The sequence below is a fragment of the Phalacrocorax aristotelis genome, chromosome W, assembly GCF_949628215.1.
Source record: "Phalacrocorax aristotelis chromosome W, bGulAri2.1, whole genome shotgun sequence".
Classification (NCBI taxonomy): domain Eukaryota; kingdom Metazoa; phylum Chordata; class Aves; order Suliformes; family Phalacrocoracidae; genus Phalacrocorax; species Phalacrocorax aristotelis.
The window spans coordinates 28,102,493-28,119,810 of record NC_134310.1 but is presented as its reverse complement, the minus strand read 5'-3'; the positions used below and the strand labels follow the sequence as shown (position 1 = coordinate 28,119,810).

General features: G+C 43.9%; 1 protein-coding gene across 3 annotated transcripts in view; it reads left to right on the top strand.

The window, feature by feature from the left end:
• Window positions 1-17,318, top strand: part of CPAMD8 (C3 and PZP like alpha-2-macroglobulin domain containing 8) — a 55,439-nt gene extending 38,121 nt beyond the window's left edge. For all 3 annotated transcript variants that reach the window (XM_075078109.1, XM_075078108.1, XM_075078111.1), the window contains 8 exons: window positions 3,046-3,133; window positions 8,431-8,505; window positions 9,224-9,329; window positions 9,419-9,529; window positions 10,211-10,423; window positions 10,869-10,943; window positions 15,998-16,166; window positions 16,484-17,318. In XM_075078109.1, coding sequence (XP_074934210.1) covers window positions 3,046-3,133; window positions 8,431-8,505; window positions 9,224-9,329; window positions 9,419-9,529; window positions 10,211-10,423; window positions 10,869-10,943; window positions 15,998-16,166; window position 16,484 — 838 coding nt within the window. In that variant the 3' untranslated portion in view covers window positions 16,485-17,318. The remainder of the gene's footprint in view (window positions 1-3,045; window positions 3,134-8,430; window positions 8,506-9,223; window positions 9,330-9,418; window positions 9,530-10,210; window positions 10,424-10,868; window positions 10,944-15,997; window positions 16,167-16,483) is intronic.

Below are 17,318 nucleotides of genomic sequence, written 5' to 3'. Positions count from 1 at the left end.
ACATTCATGAGGATTGTCTGCTGGCATTAATAATTTTAGTGCTAAATATATGTCAAAGGTAGAGAAACAAGAACAAAATTTACAGAGGGCTACACCTTGCATTTTTATCGTTTCATTATTGCCTCTCCAAAACCTGAAGGCGGCAAACTGGATGTCATTTGCTTGTGTCAGGTGGAAAAGAAAAAGTTCTAGATTATTTTCTAGGTTTTCAGTAACAGGGTTTCCTTAAAAGCCAAAAAGAGCTAGGTAATTTCAGCTGGTTAACTGGTATCTTAAACATGTCAATAGTTTTTTAAATATTACTGACTTGACTTTAATGTTTGAGTTGCTTATTCTTCAGTTTTGGATACCAAAAATCTAACAGAAGCAGCTTGTTGCTGTGGTATGAATTTGGAATCTATGGTAAAGGCACAGCATATGCAGATATTTGTTAATAAGCTCTTTAAAGCTCATTGCTTATCTCCTTGTTCTGTATAAAGAAATTCAAAGTAGTTTTTAAAAATGGCGTGATACTAAAGCTCCTGAAGTTTCCTTCCGGGCTCTCAAAGCACTTTGCAAAGACATCAGCAGTTCCATCTCATTTTACAGATTGGGAAACTTAAGATATTGGGAGAAGAGTTTGCCTGTAGACAAACAGCAGCATGAATAGTTTCTGACCTGTATTCAACCCACTCACACGGTTTGCTTAAACCCGTCAGCACTGCTGCAGTTATCAGGAGCTGCTGATCTCTCTACAAAACATTTTGGTTTTTAAGGAAGTGGTTGGAAAGTTGGCCCAAAGGAGGGAAAGGCACAACCAAAGTAAATACGGAGGGCCTACAGCATCCTACTGTGTAACAGAAGACGCCATTCCTAAGAATTTAATAACTGTTCTGCATATCTGTGACCAGGAGCATAGCAGGTGGTGGGGCTACAGCTTCATTGAACTGGAACAGCAGAAGTCAAGTGAACAGCTCAGATGTAATTAATGGAAATGGAAAACTTGTGCTGCGCTATCAGTTTGTCCCCTTCCTTCCTGCAGGGGCAACGCCATGCAGCAGCTACAGTCCTGAAAACAGTTTCAGTGACTCCAGGCAAAGATGAGATCTTGTTATCTCTGTCAGCAGACTTGCCCCTTGCTCATGTGGGCTTGTTGCTGGCAGATACAGGCTCGCGGCAATCAGAAGCAATGCGAAATCTGGGGCCAGGCATTTTTCGGCCTAGTTGAGTTCTTCCCCGCTCCAGTAACAACAGCCAGTGCCGAGCAACGCAGGCTCATCATCCAAAAGTTTGCTAGGTTGGCTGTATATAACAGTATCCCTTTTCCAACCTCTTCCCCCCCTACTAAGCGTTGCAGCTTGTACTGGGGAGGTAAGCTCATAAAGTCGTGTCAGTCCCTTGAAGGTGCCTGTAACTAAGGAGGCTGCCCTGCATCAACGCAACCTTTCTGTTGTTATTTCTGAAACTTCTGCCCTGGGAATTGCTGGAGCAAAGACAGAAATTTGAGAGGAAGCCCAGTCCAAGGAGATTGATTGCTTGGAAAGAAAACAAAAGCAAATCTTCCCTTTCCTCCCCTTCTTCCTGTAATGATGGTCTTTTAACTCCTTCATCATCTTACTTAGGCAATGTGAGTAGAGGAGTGCATCTAAGGATGACAGCTGAAATATTTCGAGCTGGGGGTGTTCTTCAGAATGTAATTGTTGTAAGCACTGTCATGCTCAGTGAGGTCCTTGGGGCACTTCTGAGGGGTTAGGGACAAAACAATATGGGAAATAAAGAAGTGATATAACAGACTGGGAAAAATGCAGGTAAAGGGATATTACAGGGGTTTTTTAGGGAGTATGATGCATGGAGTTAGATCAGGATTAACAAGGCTTAATGTCTCTGAGACTGTCCACCCTGAAGTGTCTTACACAGAGCCACCTGGATCCATCCACAGACCATCTCATGCTACTGTGGGCGTATGAGCTCGGGTGCGGCGTTACATCCAGGTTGGCTCTGTGCAGAGCTTCAGCAGACTCGCCCGCCCGCCCTAGCTGTGGAGGCCTCCGTATAGGGGCCTCCAAGTAGCCCTGCAGGAGCCAGTTCAGATCTGGCGAATTTGATCCTGGAAGCCGTGTACTGTGTTTTCTCAGTGCTGGGCATGAGCTAATAAGCCCTCCTGGGTGCAAGCTCATTGTCTTTGTGGTGCAACTCAACAGCAAACAGGTAAGCTGCCAAGGAGGGATAGTTTAGAGCCGACTATATGCGAATGCAGAAGAAAGGAGCGTTGTTCTGGAATTAGCAGGAGCTTCTTTGTTACGATGTTGGCTCTTGTGCCATGCTGCAAGAAACTGAAATCTTTTGCAATGCCCCAAATAAACTTTCTCTCCACCCCTTCCTGGGGTTATGGTGTGTTGTTTTTTTTTTTTAATGTATACTTCAGCAGTAACAACTCTGAATTTCAGTGGGTGTTTGGAGTCTTCATTGATATTATAGAGGATTATATAGGCAGTGAATTCTTTAATACTAGTAACTAGAGAGTGAGGTTGCTGACTCATTAGCAAAGACGCTTTTCTCAGTGTCAATAAGATGCTGGAGATAAATGGTTATTTATTCAACCCTGGGGTTTCATGAATCTGCCTGGTATCGGGAAGTAATATTCCTCTTACACCACAGTCCATTTACAGCCCTCCACTTAGGAAAGAGCAGAAGGTTCTGCTCCAAGGGGTTATTCCCTTTTACCAAGTGCATTTTCTCAGTGATTAATTGAAAAATGAGACCAGCAGCCCCACAAGAGACTACATCCTTCCTTCTGCTTTTCTGCCTCCATTTGCCTGGACACCTCCTACATCTCTGCTCTCTGAGTTGTGCTTAATTTTGGTTGAATAAAAGCAGAAAAGAGGATTTTATAAAACCGAGTAGACCATGGCTTTCAACAAGTGCTTCAAAGAAGAGTAGATACTTTTAATTCTTTTTCTTCTGAAGTTTCAGTTGTTCCCCATCCTGAGTTGTCCATGTACCATTTTTTTATCTTGGATCCTGAGTTTGTTTTCATTCTTTCTCTCTTTTTGTTCTCATGGGAAGATGGCTGCACTCTGGATCTTCTAACATGGCTGTCCTGGAAGTGCCATTGTTCTCAGGGTTTCGTGCAGATATTGAGAGCCTCGAGCAGGTAAGATGCTGTAATGAGAGTGCAAGGTATGATCTTGGGCCAGGACCCGCCTCTCTAATTGGCAGGGACTCCCTTTGGGGAGCAATAGGAACCAAATGCCATTGGATGTTAGAGCATTGTCCAAAACCACAATTAAAATTGGAGGGGCAGGAGATTTCACTTGTCAAACAATATTTATCTGAAATGAGTAAACAGCTGTTCCGAGCAAGGTTAACAAACTTACTGAGCGTGGGCAAATAAAGGTTTATTACTGAGCACAGTGCACAGTAATTAAATGAGACCCATTTGGAAATACTGAAGTGAAAATGTGCTCTAACAGGAGCTGTTTATGGCTTCTTAGTGGGCTGTGTTATCTCCAACATCTGGATTCCATTTCTTTGGAGGCTCTGTGTCTTGGAATTTTTTGCCTTCCCCCCCCCCTTCTGGGAGAGCATCATGTTTATTGCAAGCCAAACTGAGGTGGACAGAATGTGCCTCTTACCCAGCCAGCCCTCTAGGGGAGATGAACTGGAATCTTCAGCTTCCCTTTATATTTTGTGGAAGCATTACAGTGTATTCACTGGTGGGTTTTATGCTGCAAAAATAGAGTTTTTAAGGACTATGTAACTAAACAGGTGTAAAATCCTTGAGAACTGCTAAAGAGCTAAAAAGTATTTTGCTTCCAAAAGATCTCTTCTGTTAATAACTTTATCATCATTATATTGGGGGGGGGGGGAGGATTTGGGGAAAGAGTTTTAAAGTAGAATAGTAGTGAAGGCCAGGCAGTTTAATACAACATCCTAATTCAAGGAAAAGTGCACATTCCTTTGTCTTCTCTAGGATTTCACTTGATTTGGCTAATTTATAATAGAAACACCATTGCATTTTCTTAGAGAAAATGTGACCCTCTTCAGGGGCTTACAATCCGTGTCAAGGTCTGCTGTCAGCCAGTCTCCTGGGCACTCACTGAAGCCAGAGGAACTTGTGTATTAGTCCCCGAGAAAAGAATTGCATCCTTTCAGTATCAGGGAGCTGTGCTGGAATACTTCTGTACAGAGATGTGTGTTGATCAGATAGGAAATTAATCCTGTAAAGAGAAATAGCAAAGTTATTTTATATCTGTTCACTAGCTGCACCTTGAGAATTCTGTTTTCAAATGCGTGCATGTAAAATGTATCGATTTTTATTTGCCTGTTGACCTTTGAGTGTGATATTCTCTCTCACATGCAACAAATGGTGCAACAAACTGAATATGGCTATTCAGGTGAGGCAAGACCAGCAGTAGGAGGTCTCCAGCATCCATGTGGTAAGAGAAAGGAAGAAAATTAGGTGAGGGGGCCAGTAGTGGGTTTGGTTACTATTTTATCTCCTCCTGCTGGAGGTGCTAGAGTGACAGTCGTTTGTACTGCTTTCAAATAAGTTCTCTTTCACAGTAATTTACGTAAATAATGGCAGAAAAAATATGGCTGGAAACCTGGCTTAGGACCAGGGAACTCAAAATGGGACAGGAGGAGAACAACAGGATATCTTTATGGTATTAAACCCATGGAATGTTTTATCAGCAGAGGAAAAGGAGGAGTAAAGGGAGGGAAAGAGTTGAAACAAAGAGTGCAAAGGGGTTTTCATTACAGAAGAATAGAAAATGTGTTAGGTTAAGTAACAAATCCCTGTACTCCTTATCTTTCCTGAAACAAGCTAAGAAGAAATAACAGCAATAGGAGCTCCCCTTGTCTAGGCTGTACTCGGGGAACATCTCCTTTACTGGTTTCAGCAGGGGACAGGGTTAAGAGTTTGTGGGCTGAGAGTCCTGAGAAGGTCCCATAAGCTCATGCGTTACAAGGGACTACACAGCTTCCATCATTTCAGTCCCTGAACGTTTCTTCCTTCTAGCCAAGGCTGCTACACACAGCAATCTGCTCCGGTGCTGCACTGACGGTTTACACTAACCTCTGTTCTGGGCACGTTCTACGTGTCCTAAGCAGAAGAAACACTGAAGACAATTGTGAATATATGGTTAATGTTAGGATATACACTGTGCAAGGGAGCTTTGATTCTCATTCCCTGATGAACTAGCTGCCTAATGTCTCAGAACAGTTCTCTTTGCGGTACCTCTTATTCTCTCTTGTCTTCTAGTGTCTTGCCATAATCCTTGTGCTCTGGGACACCAGCCTACCTCTGATGTTTGGTTTCTCATGGCTTCAGAGATTCTTCTGTCGCATTCAGTGCCATCTTGCTTGTGCCTCAGTACTGCTAGTTCTTTGACCAGGTGCATCAGAAACAAACACTGGGCATGTGGAGACTAGAGTAGAGACAGGGAGATGTACCCACACTGCTTGTGTCAGATGCATCAATGTCTGGGAAGCATCCTGTGACTGCTTCATACCCTTCCTCCTTTCTACATGTCCCCAAGCCTGGCCTGGATGGAAGCAGTCAGAGGGTAAAAGCAAGCTACCCTGCAACTGCACAAGAGTTATCTTCTCAGTGCTGAATGAGCTGTCCGGCACATTAGGCTTTCTCTAGCACTAAGCGGACGAGCGGTTGTGCTTTCCCTTATGGCAACTTCCCACCTGTCCGAGTTTCACATTCCTGCCTCCCCAGACGGAGAAGGAAGAGAGTCCCAGTGTAGCCCTGTCTGTTAGGGTCTCTGGTCATAGAATAGCAGGTGATCTGTTTTCCTTTCTCCCCGTCTTAATGGGAAAAGGAGCTTATTCTCTTTCTTAACTGGGAAGGCTGCACTCCTGCAGCACAGAGCTGATGTGAGTTAAGTCCCTGCGAATCTCAGAAGGATGTCAGGCACTTCATGCAGTGCATACTTCTTCAGTGCCAGTCAGATACAAAAGACCTGGTTCAAAACCCACCCTTTTGAAAGTTCTTTGGGCAAAAAAGACTATGTACTTGGCGTCTGGATTTGGAGAGAGGAATCTGCGCTTGGGGTTCAGTACTGGGCAGTCCATTTCCATTACTAGAACAGAATTACTTCCATTGGGCAGTAGGAGATATTGCTAAATTGGGAAGGATATTCAAGGAATGTTCCCCTTGAAGAGCTGAATTCCATTTTCCTTATTGCAGAAACTCTGCGTCTGTAAAAATGAAATGTAGGGACAAAGCTCGAGCATATATATAGGTAGGGGTTGCAGATGCAACCCCTATGATTTATTCGTGGCTACCCAATGTGTATCCAGATCATGCTGACGAAAATTACATTCTTCTGCTGAAGACCTGGTGCTAGTGTTGTCTTGTATTTTGGACACCTTCAGCAGAGCCCTGTCATTCCCACTGCTGCATTTTCTTGTTACCCGAGCCGTTCCCTTCTCCTCCTGGTGCGGAGGGACAGAGCTGCAAATCAGCTTTCCTTGTTTGTTGTTTGCCCTCACAAGGGAGCAGTGTGCACGGAGCGGACCTGTGTGCAGCTCCGGGGCAGTGATGGTTAATGAATGCTCTGTTGCACGCTGAGGGCAGCCCCCCTGGCTGTGCAGCCACAAATCCTTCTAATAATGCTGGGTGTCGACAAGGTCAGGAGGTCACCACAGGCTGGTATATATCAAGCTTCACCAGAAAAATGCAACTTTAGCTGAGCTGAGCATTTCCCGGTGGCGCCAGCCTCTCCAAGCCCTCATAAAAGGACTGTCTGCAGCCATCTACTGCTGAGTAATAACAGCCACCATCAGGCCCCTAAAATTATAAGGACAAATTAAATTGGCCCTTTCCATATTGTGTGGGACTTAAACACATGTTCCTTTGCTTGTTACAGTAATAGCAGGAAGCTGTGTGCAGGGTTTTACAACTAGAAGCACTATGCTGAAGAAATTCGCAGTTTAAAGCTGTTGGTAGCAGGTTTGGGCAAATTTCAGTAGAAATGCTTTTTGCTTCATGTCATTCTTTCTAATGCATGATGATAATGTTTTGTGCTCCTTTCCACAGAGTTTTCACTCTAAGATCTCAAAATAACTTAGGAACATTAAAAAAAAAAAAAAAAAAAGCCAAGGAAGTATCACCCCTGTGTCCCAAAAGGGATTGTCTGAGAGAGGTTAAAGTAACAGGACAGTTTGGGGACTAGAATTAAAGTATCTGCTCTGGCCCTCACTCTGCTCCCCAAACTGGGATCAGAACCCAAGAGTCCTTTTCCACACACCATCGTCCTCCCCAGCTTCTGGGTTAAATGTTTTTCACATGATAAATGTGTTCTGAATCCAATTTATCAAAACAGGAATGAATGACTGACTGATCTCAGCTACATGCAGCATGACAGTCATCATAGGACTGAGAAGTTAATATTCCAAATATGGAAAATCATGGCAGTAACTCTCTTGGAAATTTTAAAGTAAAACTTTATCTAATTATATCAAATGATAGCAATTATATTTTGGTGGTGACTCATTAGCATTCTGTACCAGGGAGATAATTACTAAATTCTTTGAGGTGGTACAGTAATTCCACAAATGAGGGCTCTTGCCCTTCCCTCTGAAGGCTGTGCTCATGATGTACACACAGCCCCGCAGTCCGCACGAGGAGACGAGCTAGAGCCTTTTTGTGAATGTCTGGGGTAAATCAGGGGCAGTAGCAGCCCAGGCGTGGGAAGTGCTCTTAGGTTGTGTTCTGATACGCCTTAGATATGCAGATTGTCCCAACAAATAAAAAGCATAAGAAGAGGTAGTCTGTGGGCCTGACTGCTACAATGCAAACTACAAATCCCTGGGCCTCAGAGGGAGAGAAGATGAGTCGCAGAGGCCTGGCCTGACCCCACTCGTCAACAGGGAGGATGCCTAGGGCTCTTTCAACTGGCTGCTCTTCTCAAATGTAAGGATCGATTTTCCTGGCAGAAGAATGTTTTGGGGTTTTCAGCTGGTGGGAGAAGGGGAGCTTTAATATGCAGTGCGGTCCAGCAGCCTAATTCCCTGGTGGTCTGAAGGAGTGTAAATAGGAGACTTCATCGAGTGTTTTGGGGTCTCTGAGGTCTTGCTTGTGCCTTGGTACTGAAAACAATCTGGGAGCTATTCAGTTAGATTTTGGATGATACGTCAGGTGTAGTCAGAGGGAGATAACGCACAGGAGACCAGGAAGAACCCTCAGCATTTGCACCTTGCAAGTATTCCTCATCAGGTCACAGAAAAGAACACAGATGGCTTTTTCCTCAGTTGTATTACAGCCATTGCAAACCTCTTTTCATTTCCCCTTTCTTACTGAAACATCCAGAAGAAATCCCTGGGCTTTAGTGTCTGATCAGTTTTCCAAGCGGTCTAAAGTCTGTCTTATTCTCTAATTTCAACCTGTTTTCTATAAAATGAGTTGAAACTAAACCTGCTGATTTTTTTCTCCAGTTATTGATGAACAAGCAAATTGGATTAAAAAGATATGAAGTGGATGGAAGAAAAGTCCTTTTTTATTTTGATGAGGTAAATGACTTGGTTTCTTATAATTATGTTGCTTTTCAATGAAAGGCAAATGACCAGTGGATCAGGCACAGGTACAGGGTGCTGATGTTGATGGTCCCTCACAGATGAAGATTACCGTGCAGTCCTAACGGGCCAGTTGCTTGAGCCCCTCCTGCAGCAGGTCGGTGCTGTGGTTTTGGTTGGAAAACGCAGCGTAATAGAGGCAGGGGATTAGCTTCGGCGCATGTAGAATTTCTGGGCGGATATTGCTTAGATTTTGCCTCAAAATAATTGTGCCTTCAGGTACAACTAGCATTGCTAAAAGGATGGCGTAGAAATGCAGCCTAATTTAGATCTCGCAGCACGTACTTGAGAGTGGAAGATGAGATCCCTCTTGCCTTGGTCATCAGCAGTAAATTGTTAGCTCGTTGCATTAGCAAGCTGGCTGACAGCAGGAGTGGTGCCAGGTAAGCTAGAGAACACCGCCTGAGTTTCAGGTTTGATATTGGTGTCCAGCAAATACATGCTTTAAAGGCCAGTAAAGTATCACCTATTTTAATTTGTCCTGTTTTGGCTTTTGTTCGTTATCTTTGTCTCTGTACTTAGTATTGGAGGTGTCTTCATTCCTCCCAAGCCTCCAGCACAGCGTGTTACGTTAGGGGCGCGCACTATGTTTATTTGTCTCTCTCTTCACTGAAAGTACAGGTTTTTTGTTACAAGTTTACCTAATTTCATACAGATTCCTAGCCAGTGCATGACCTGTGTAAAGTTTCAAGCTTTCAGAGAGCATATAGTTGGGAAAACAGCTCCTGTTCCTATCAAAGTGTATGATTACTATGAGCCAGGTATGTGCCCGCTTTCCTTTGACTTTTGCCGCCGTTAGGGCTCTGGGCATAAGGCTCGGTTGTGATTTCTCGTTCTTGCTGGCCTGCAGCTTTTGAAGCAACTCGTTTCTACAACGTGAGTGAAAACAGTCCCTTGGCTCGGGAGCTCTGTGATGGGCCAACGTGCAATGAGGTGGAAAGCTCAGCTAGCCAATGGGTTGGTAAGTGGCACCAAAGCCAAGCAGATTTTTTTGGAAAATGGAGCCCACAGATATCCTGCCCCGGAGTTCAGAACTCAAACTTATATTTCGAAAAATGCTCTATTTCGCTATCTCTGTTAGTAGGAGTTTTTGCAAAGGTTTGTGGGGTAGCAGTATTAAACTTACGACAGCCGAACAGAGCAACGTAGTCTGCTCTTCAATCACCAAAGTGACTATTATTTGCTTCAGAGGCAAGATATAATGCATCATTCTGGAAGAACCTGCACAAATTTCTGTTAATAAACATAAAGGTAAAAATTCTTTAAAATGCAATTTGGTTTTCCTCCGCTATAACATCTTGCTATAGAGTTCCTCGATTAACTGTAGGAAGGCTGAACAACTTCATGCAGCAGCAAAAGGAATAACTTTCCCCAGAAACTCTGTGTTCCTTTCTGTTCTCTATGTCGTGCAAAATAGTTGCATTGTCCTATATCTGGGATCTCGTGCAATATGGTTCTTTCGGAAAGACAGCGTTATTCCCAGAGCTTTTTATTCTACCAAGTTTCTAAATTCCTATGAGTAGCCTTAGGGAATTCAACATGAAAACTTACACTGGAGAAATAGAAGAAAATTGCCGCCCGATCTTCCCCTTCCCCGTGCTATGCGAAAATATTGCTTTGGATGTTTTCGTTTATTTTTCAGGCTTTGTTCACTCTGGACCATGCAATAACATTTTTGGCTGCTTGGAAGATGAGTATTTTGAGCAGTGCATGTGTTCGCGAGACTGCGGCTATGATGGGGAGCCTGTATGTGGATCAGATGGACAGATTTACCCAAACCATTGCCAGATGGAAGTAGCATCGTGCAGGAATAATACAAGGATAGAACAGATGCCCATGTCTCAATGTTCTGCCTGTAGGTTTCATTCACTTCCCTTTTCTGTTCCAGTCTAGTTGCAGAACACCGCAAATCCTCATCTAAGCAAATGATAGCTACACACGTGCGGCAGGGCAAAGAGGAGAATTCAAAACCTTCTATGTATTATTTTGCTACTCATGCTACAGGGGATTGAGTTACAAGAGCAGCAGCCTTCCTGCTTAGCTTGGAATAACTGATTTTCTGTTCTCGTGAATGAACATCAGAGAGAATTAGTGATACTGTTTTATCTGAAGTGAATAATCCTAGGTAAAAATGACATCCATGAAATGTAACATTCTTTGGAGGTTCTGCATGGGCTTTCAAGAAGTGCAGTGATGTAGCTCGGTGAACCGAGTATGCCACCTCTGGAAAGGCAAACGTTTTCTAGAGATTCATTAACAGATTTTATGACCAATGCATTTATTTCTCATTTTATTTACAGCCAAGAATTTGCCAGAAGAAAGGGAGGCACATTCCCATGCAGCTGAGCAACCCAGTGTTCCCCAAACTCCAGCAGGTAATTTCATACCTTTGCCATTTATCCAAGGCCTTTTTCTTTAACAAGGTTAAAGCTTATCCTTTCACTGTATGAAAGTATATATGGCTCTTAAGCACATTTAAGTAAAGATGCTGAAGTTCTTCATCTCTTAGAAAAGACAGAATATTGAGAAATCAGAAAAAAATGAAGAGGTCAAGGAAACAGGATGATTCAGCAACAGACTAGCTCTTCTAGTCCTTTGCCTTTCAGGAAACCTTGCTCGATGCCTGCTCTGTTCAGTGCAAGTGCAAGATTTAGGTAGTTGTTCATAGGAGTGGGCAAGTGACCCTCCTGTTTTCTCAGCCTTGGTATGTTTGAACCACACACACTCTCTGATCTTTTCTTCAATATTAAGCTGTAAAGAACACATTTAAAACCAGGCTGATGTAATGTGTTTCAACAAACAACTGAACAGGACATGACAACAGACCAAACCGTTGCAAGAACTAGAATCCAGGTGGATTAACTTTGCCTCTAGCAGTTCTGTGCAAAAATTGAGCTGGCAGTCTTGATTCTCTCGGAGCTGCTGTTTGGAATAAAGGTCCTTAGTGAGCAAAAACGTTAAGGTCAGTAGATGGAGTAGCCAGGAATTTGGCTGCTCATTTTATTCGGTGCTTATATTCATACACTTTTTTCCAAGACTCATGTCGAACTTGCTCATGGCTCACAATAAATCTCACCGAGAAGCAGTAGAATGTCAATAGAATAGTTTGTTTCATGCTGTTTCTAGTAAATAAACTGGACTAGATTTTTCCTGGCTGCTTTCCACTCATTAATTTTCCCCCGGCCTCTAACTCTCCTAACAAATCAGTAAAACCAGTTAATTTTTCAAGAGAAGATTCTGTGCCTTCTCATGTCCTCTTGTGCACCGGAGTTCTGACTAGCATGTGTCCAACATGCGAGATGCCGTCCTGTTCTTTACCCTTCCTCTGCTCTACAGAAGTTGATGGACAGTTTTCTTATTAAGGTGTAAAAGCATGGTGAATATTCCGTTGAGGGTATTTCTATAGGTCATTCAGTCTTAGTGTTTAACGTCTCTCCTGTTTTCCCTCGCTTTGCTTCTGGACTTAGTGTGAATATATAAGATTGCTGCCTGTTAGAGTAACTGAGGTGAATGCTTGTTGCTTTTTATTCTGTGCAAATGCTGTGTACTCAGCATGGAAACTCTGCGATCTGAGCCCTTTAAAGAAGCACTCCCAAAGTGCGCTGTAGGGCACTGCTGGTATGCAAGGCCATACTAAGTGTTTTGCTGCTGGTCTACAAAATTGGACTGCAATTACATTATTTTCAAATAAAAATTTGATAGTAAAAATATGGTTACCTGGGAAAAAAACTTGTGGAACTTGAACAGTAGTCCACAATCCAAAAATGTTCAGAATGGTGTTTCTGAAATAATCCGCCTTAAATTATCTAAGAAAAATAACCCTTCGGTTTCTGGTCTAAACAGACAAAAGCAATGTTGGCTCAGCAGGCCAGCAATAAGAGCTAAAGTGGAAATTGATTTTTTTCTTCTTTTTTTTTGGGGTGTGTGGCATTTTAATACAGCTGTTAGCTTAACAAACCTGTATGCCATAAGGATGTTTGTCCATGCACAAGCATTTAGAGCTGGCTTTGTTCTAGGATCTGTGAGTGTTCGAGTAGAGAGTCTCCTGGAAGACAGATACTCTTCTGAACTGAGCTGTCTGAGCAGCCATGGCAGAGTGAGCATTCAGAAATGAAACTGACTAAATCCTGCATCAGGAAAAGCGCCCAGCATGTGATTTTCATTAATCCTCTGGGCTCGTCTCAGGTCAACCACACGGTACATGAATCAAAGTTTAACAAATGAATGAATCCTTCCTTATACACGGGTTTCATTTGGACTCACTGGTTTGTTAGCATTGAAGCATGTGATTGGTTTAAGTCGGCTCAGGTGCTCTGGGTTTCTAGTGAAAGTTTTGATGAGCCATGTCTAAATCTGCGATTTCCTAAAAGGATACAAAACTCCAGGAGCCAAATCAAGCTCAGGGCAGGTTGGTGAAACTGCCTCAGTGTGTTAATCTTCCGTAAATACCATTTTCTTGGAGAACCTCGTGGTGTTTATATTGTCTGAAATCCTTCTGTGTTTGCCGTATGACTTGTACAGGCTGAGCTTGGTTTGATTGATGCTTTCATTGTTAGCTCTTGTCTGTGTTACCCCAGCAATGGAAACAATGAGAGCCAGCTTCCTTCCAGCAAACAGTGGGAAAAATTAATCTGTTCGGGCCACTCTGGCAAACACAGGCTTGCAGTGTAGTTCCATATACCCCAGTGAGTTCACTAGAATAAGCAGCAGCTCTTGAGTTGTGCTAGTCAAGGTAAGCATTTGTATACAGATAGTCTGAAAAATCAGGACGCAACGCTTCTTGCAGCACGTAGCTATTGTCAAAGCATTTAAAAATGCCTTTCAAAAGCCTGCAGCAGATGTTTGCAGCAAGTGAGGCAGAATGGCTGAGGTTTGATCTTAAAACTGTAGCCTTTTTTGTACAGATCCTCTTCACATCTTTAGAAATATCCTCTTGATTGAGAGGGAAGTGTGCAGGGTGGTGGGACTCAGCTGAAATAACTCATGTCTGAATCCCCTTCCTCAGCTGTTCTTTCTCACAGGTGAATTACTGAGACTCAGGGCGATGGACTAGGTTTTTGATGAGTAGCGTGGACCCACCTCTGCCTCTAAGCATTGAAGCTCTGCTAGTATGCTTTCACAGCCTGTTCCAGTCATATTTGTTAGGACTGAAAGCTCCTGAAGGAGAGTTTTGCTTGCTAACTGGAGTGCCAGTATCTCAAGTGCCTCTCTGTCTGTGGCTTTCCTAACGTCGTTGTCACACTAGGCTACAAAAACATGGGTGGATTTCAGAGCCTCGGGGATTCTCTCTGAGAATGCCATCTCTCTGATGAAGTGGTGCTTTGATTGCTTCCATAGATCATTAACGCTCTTCGGAAATTGCCTAAATCTCTGCCAAAAGTGCTAAATGTATAGCCACTGATGTTGGAAGGCAATATGTTGCTATCGCGGTCATGTTGTGATTCTGCATGTATTTGATGGCAAAGCAATATCAAAGCGTGGTGTGGCAGTACGCAGTGGCATCAGCGCTGCCGTGGCGTTGCGCTCTGCGCTGCTCCGAGCAGGCAGCGCACCCAGCTTCACGCTGTCCAACCCTCCCAGCCTTCTCCCCGCAGCTGGAGCCATGCTATTTGTACAGTTCTGCTCTAGCAGATCGAAGGGCCAGTAGCTGGAAGAAAATTCTGGGTGGAATTACGATACTTGGTAATATGGTATTATTTTTTTAAAAATAAATGCCATCACCCATCACTAGCTGCTAACAGGAACGTCAGAGTGAACTCTGCTTCCAGGTGGAGTCATCTCGCAGCGCTCCCTGGCAGGCGCATTATTCACAGCACCGCTGTGTTTTAGGATTGATTGAACTGGCAACGGGCCGCTTTTCCTTTCACCCCATCGGTGTTCAGCAAACATTGGCTTAGGCACAAACATGTGGAGATGGGGGAGTGGTTTGTATGCAACAGGAAATGTCGGCCTTTGGTCTTTGCTTTGACTCCAGTGCTGCATTCCTGGGAAGAGTGAGGTCTGTGATGTTAATTCTGTCCCTGGTGGACAGCAATCATCCATTCATAGAACGAGCTCATGATCTGGCAGGTTCTCACATGGAGAAGGCCAAGAAGTGGTGAACACAAAGACTGACTCTGCTTTCAGGCAAGCGTTCCCTTGCCTAGGACTGAGCCTGTTGCTGGGGGGATGTGGGAGGCAACAGGGAAGAGCCTCCAGATATTTTATGTCTAGAGAACAAACATTTTCAAAGGCCTTGATGAGTGTTCTCCTTGAATAAAGCCAACTTTGGGGCGGCGGAGAGCGACTTTTCCTCCTTACGACTACATTTGAGTGATTGCTTTGGTTTGGAATAGAGCAGTGTACACAGAAAGCAAAGGGGAAAGATGGGCAGCTGAGCTGGCTTGAGGAACAGTTTAGAAAACAGGGACCTATTGATATTCCTAGAAGTTTTACCTTGCAGTCTTACCCTCTGGACAGTGAGCAATTGCCCACCACAGAGAGGCACAGCCTGCTTCTGAGTGGGACATGTACTGCGTGTGTGACCTGCCAGTGTCTTAGTATAGACTGGAATGAACGCAGGGAGGATAAGTATCCCTCTCTGCCTGCGATGTGTCTGTTCCCATCTTACACGGTGGAAGCTCCTCATGGTATGTGACTGTGCAGACGTACCTCAGCTACTGCTAGTTCAGGCTGAGGGAGAAGTGAATGGCTTTGATGTAAGCTCCTGGCCTCTTGTGCCAAAATCTTTGTTCTGGTTCGGCTGAAAAGAAATCTAGCTGCTCAAATTGATCTTTTTCATGACATGCACCAAGTAAACTGCTCTAACACAGTCTGCCCTTTAGCTTTGTGACTGACTTTTATAAAATGGGGCTTAAAAGAATGCACACGTTACGCGTCTTCATATGGATTGGTCTCTCCTTAACTGAGGCACTTGGTCTGGACCTAGTGAAAGGGCAGATGTCTTTTCAGGGTGCAGAGTACCTCATCTGTGACACCTGGTGTTCCCAAAGATTTGTTACTCTTTTCTTACTGTATAGAGGTCTTGGTGTGAACTGGTTCCTAACTTAATCACCTCAGTTACTGTGTAAAATTAGATATTTTAAAATGAAACTTTGAGATTTTTTTCAAATTACATGCCCCCTTTCCCCTCCCACCATGATTTCTTTCATTTTCTTTCAGTGCCCAAGTCTCAGACTGGGAGACTGACAGTTCTGACTTACAGCAGCTTTTCTCCTTGCATGTGAATCTAAGCATGCATGTGCAGGTCCATTGACATGTGTAGCCTCCTTTGCTCATGTAAGGCACTCATTTGGCCCCTGATTTACCTCCCTGATTAACATTCCTATCCTTTTATGTCATTCTTCTTCTCTGTGGCGCAATATATGATGCTGAAATGCCGTTTCTTTTGGCTAAAGCACAGACTGAGGCTCCATGGTTTCCTTTGCAGCAGAGGAAGGCCCTCCACTACAGACAGATCTGTCGTACTACTCCTATGAATATGACCCGGACCCCTATGCATCGGAAGCTGATGTTTTTGAGATTGTGGCAGAACTGACAACAGCGAGCATGTTAAAAGAAGTGGACAAGATTCAGGAAGTAGTGACCACAGTAGAATGGTGAGCTGGAGAGCGGGGCATCATAAATCTGGTTTGAGAGTCAGCATATAATGTAGTAACTCGTGTGTTGGGTCAGATGGATTCAGTTCCTCAGAAGGGGCATTCTTACAACTGACCTGCTAACCTCTTTAGCAAGGAGCGGCCAGCAACAAGGTCCTGCTAGGGCAGCGTATAAAAGTCTTTGTGACCTGAGTACCTCCATCCCTGGCAGAATAAAAAGTGACCCTTTAAGCTTTTCTCTGCCCAGCCCCAGTGATGTTTCACAAAGATACGTAATGGGAAAGTGACTTTTCTTCATTATGTTTTCTCTTCAACAGAAATATATAATTTAAATAAAGAGAAGAGGCTCAGAATCAACTCCTGTATGAGTTTGTTCCTACAGACGACCTGCTGCAGAACAGAAACCGAACGATGACTACTTCCTGATGCACTCAGAACTGTAGGCTTTGCTGCCCCACGGGGGGGGATCTGGAGCGCTAAGGGGGACACTCAGCGTTATTTTTCTGTCAATTTTCCTGCCTTTTGTGCATCCTCTTTGGATTACTTCCAAGGATAGGAGACCAATATACTGTGCCCTCTAGGTGAGAAAAATAGGGGCTGGAATTGAAACCTGTAGACCATTTCAAAGTGTTTTCTCTACTATCAGGGTACTGCAAATGCCATTTCCTAGCTACATTTAGAAGCTAAGTCCAGGCCTTGTGCTTAGCTGAACTGCTGTTTGAGGAAAGATGGCTGAGAAGTTTTCTCTCAGATTATAATAATAAAAATCAGTGTTTTGCTAATCGTGACATAGCAAGAGGCTAATCATCTTCCCCAGCCCGTAAGTCTACTGTGCTGCACCCACAGCAATGTCCCACAAGAGAAAAACTTCCCTAGCGTCTCCGTGTTCAGGAAAGTTGTTGGGGGGTACATTTTACGAGAGAAAACTGAAATCCAAGGTCAGGGCCCAAAGGTGTGACTGTCCACCACGTGGCTGCAGGCTTCAGGTGGGGAGTTTGCCAGCCATAGCAGTGACAAGGATTAGGTGGGTGAGCCCTCTTCGTATTGCACTATGTGCTGATAAGGGCTGCTTGCAGCCTTCTCAGCCCCTTTCCTCCTTGTAACCCTGGCATGAAAATAAAGCTGACCCAAGGCGCAGTCCTTTTAAATGCT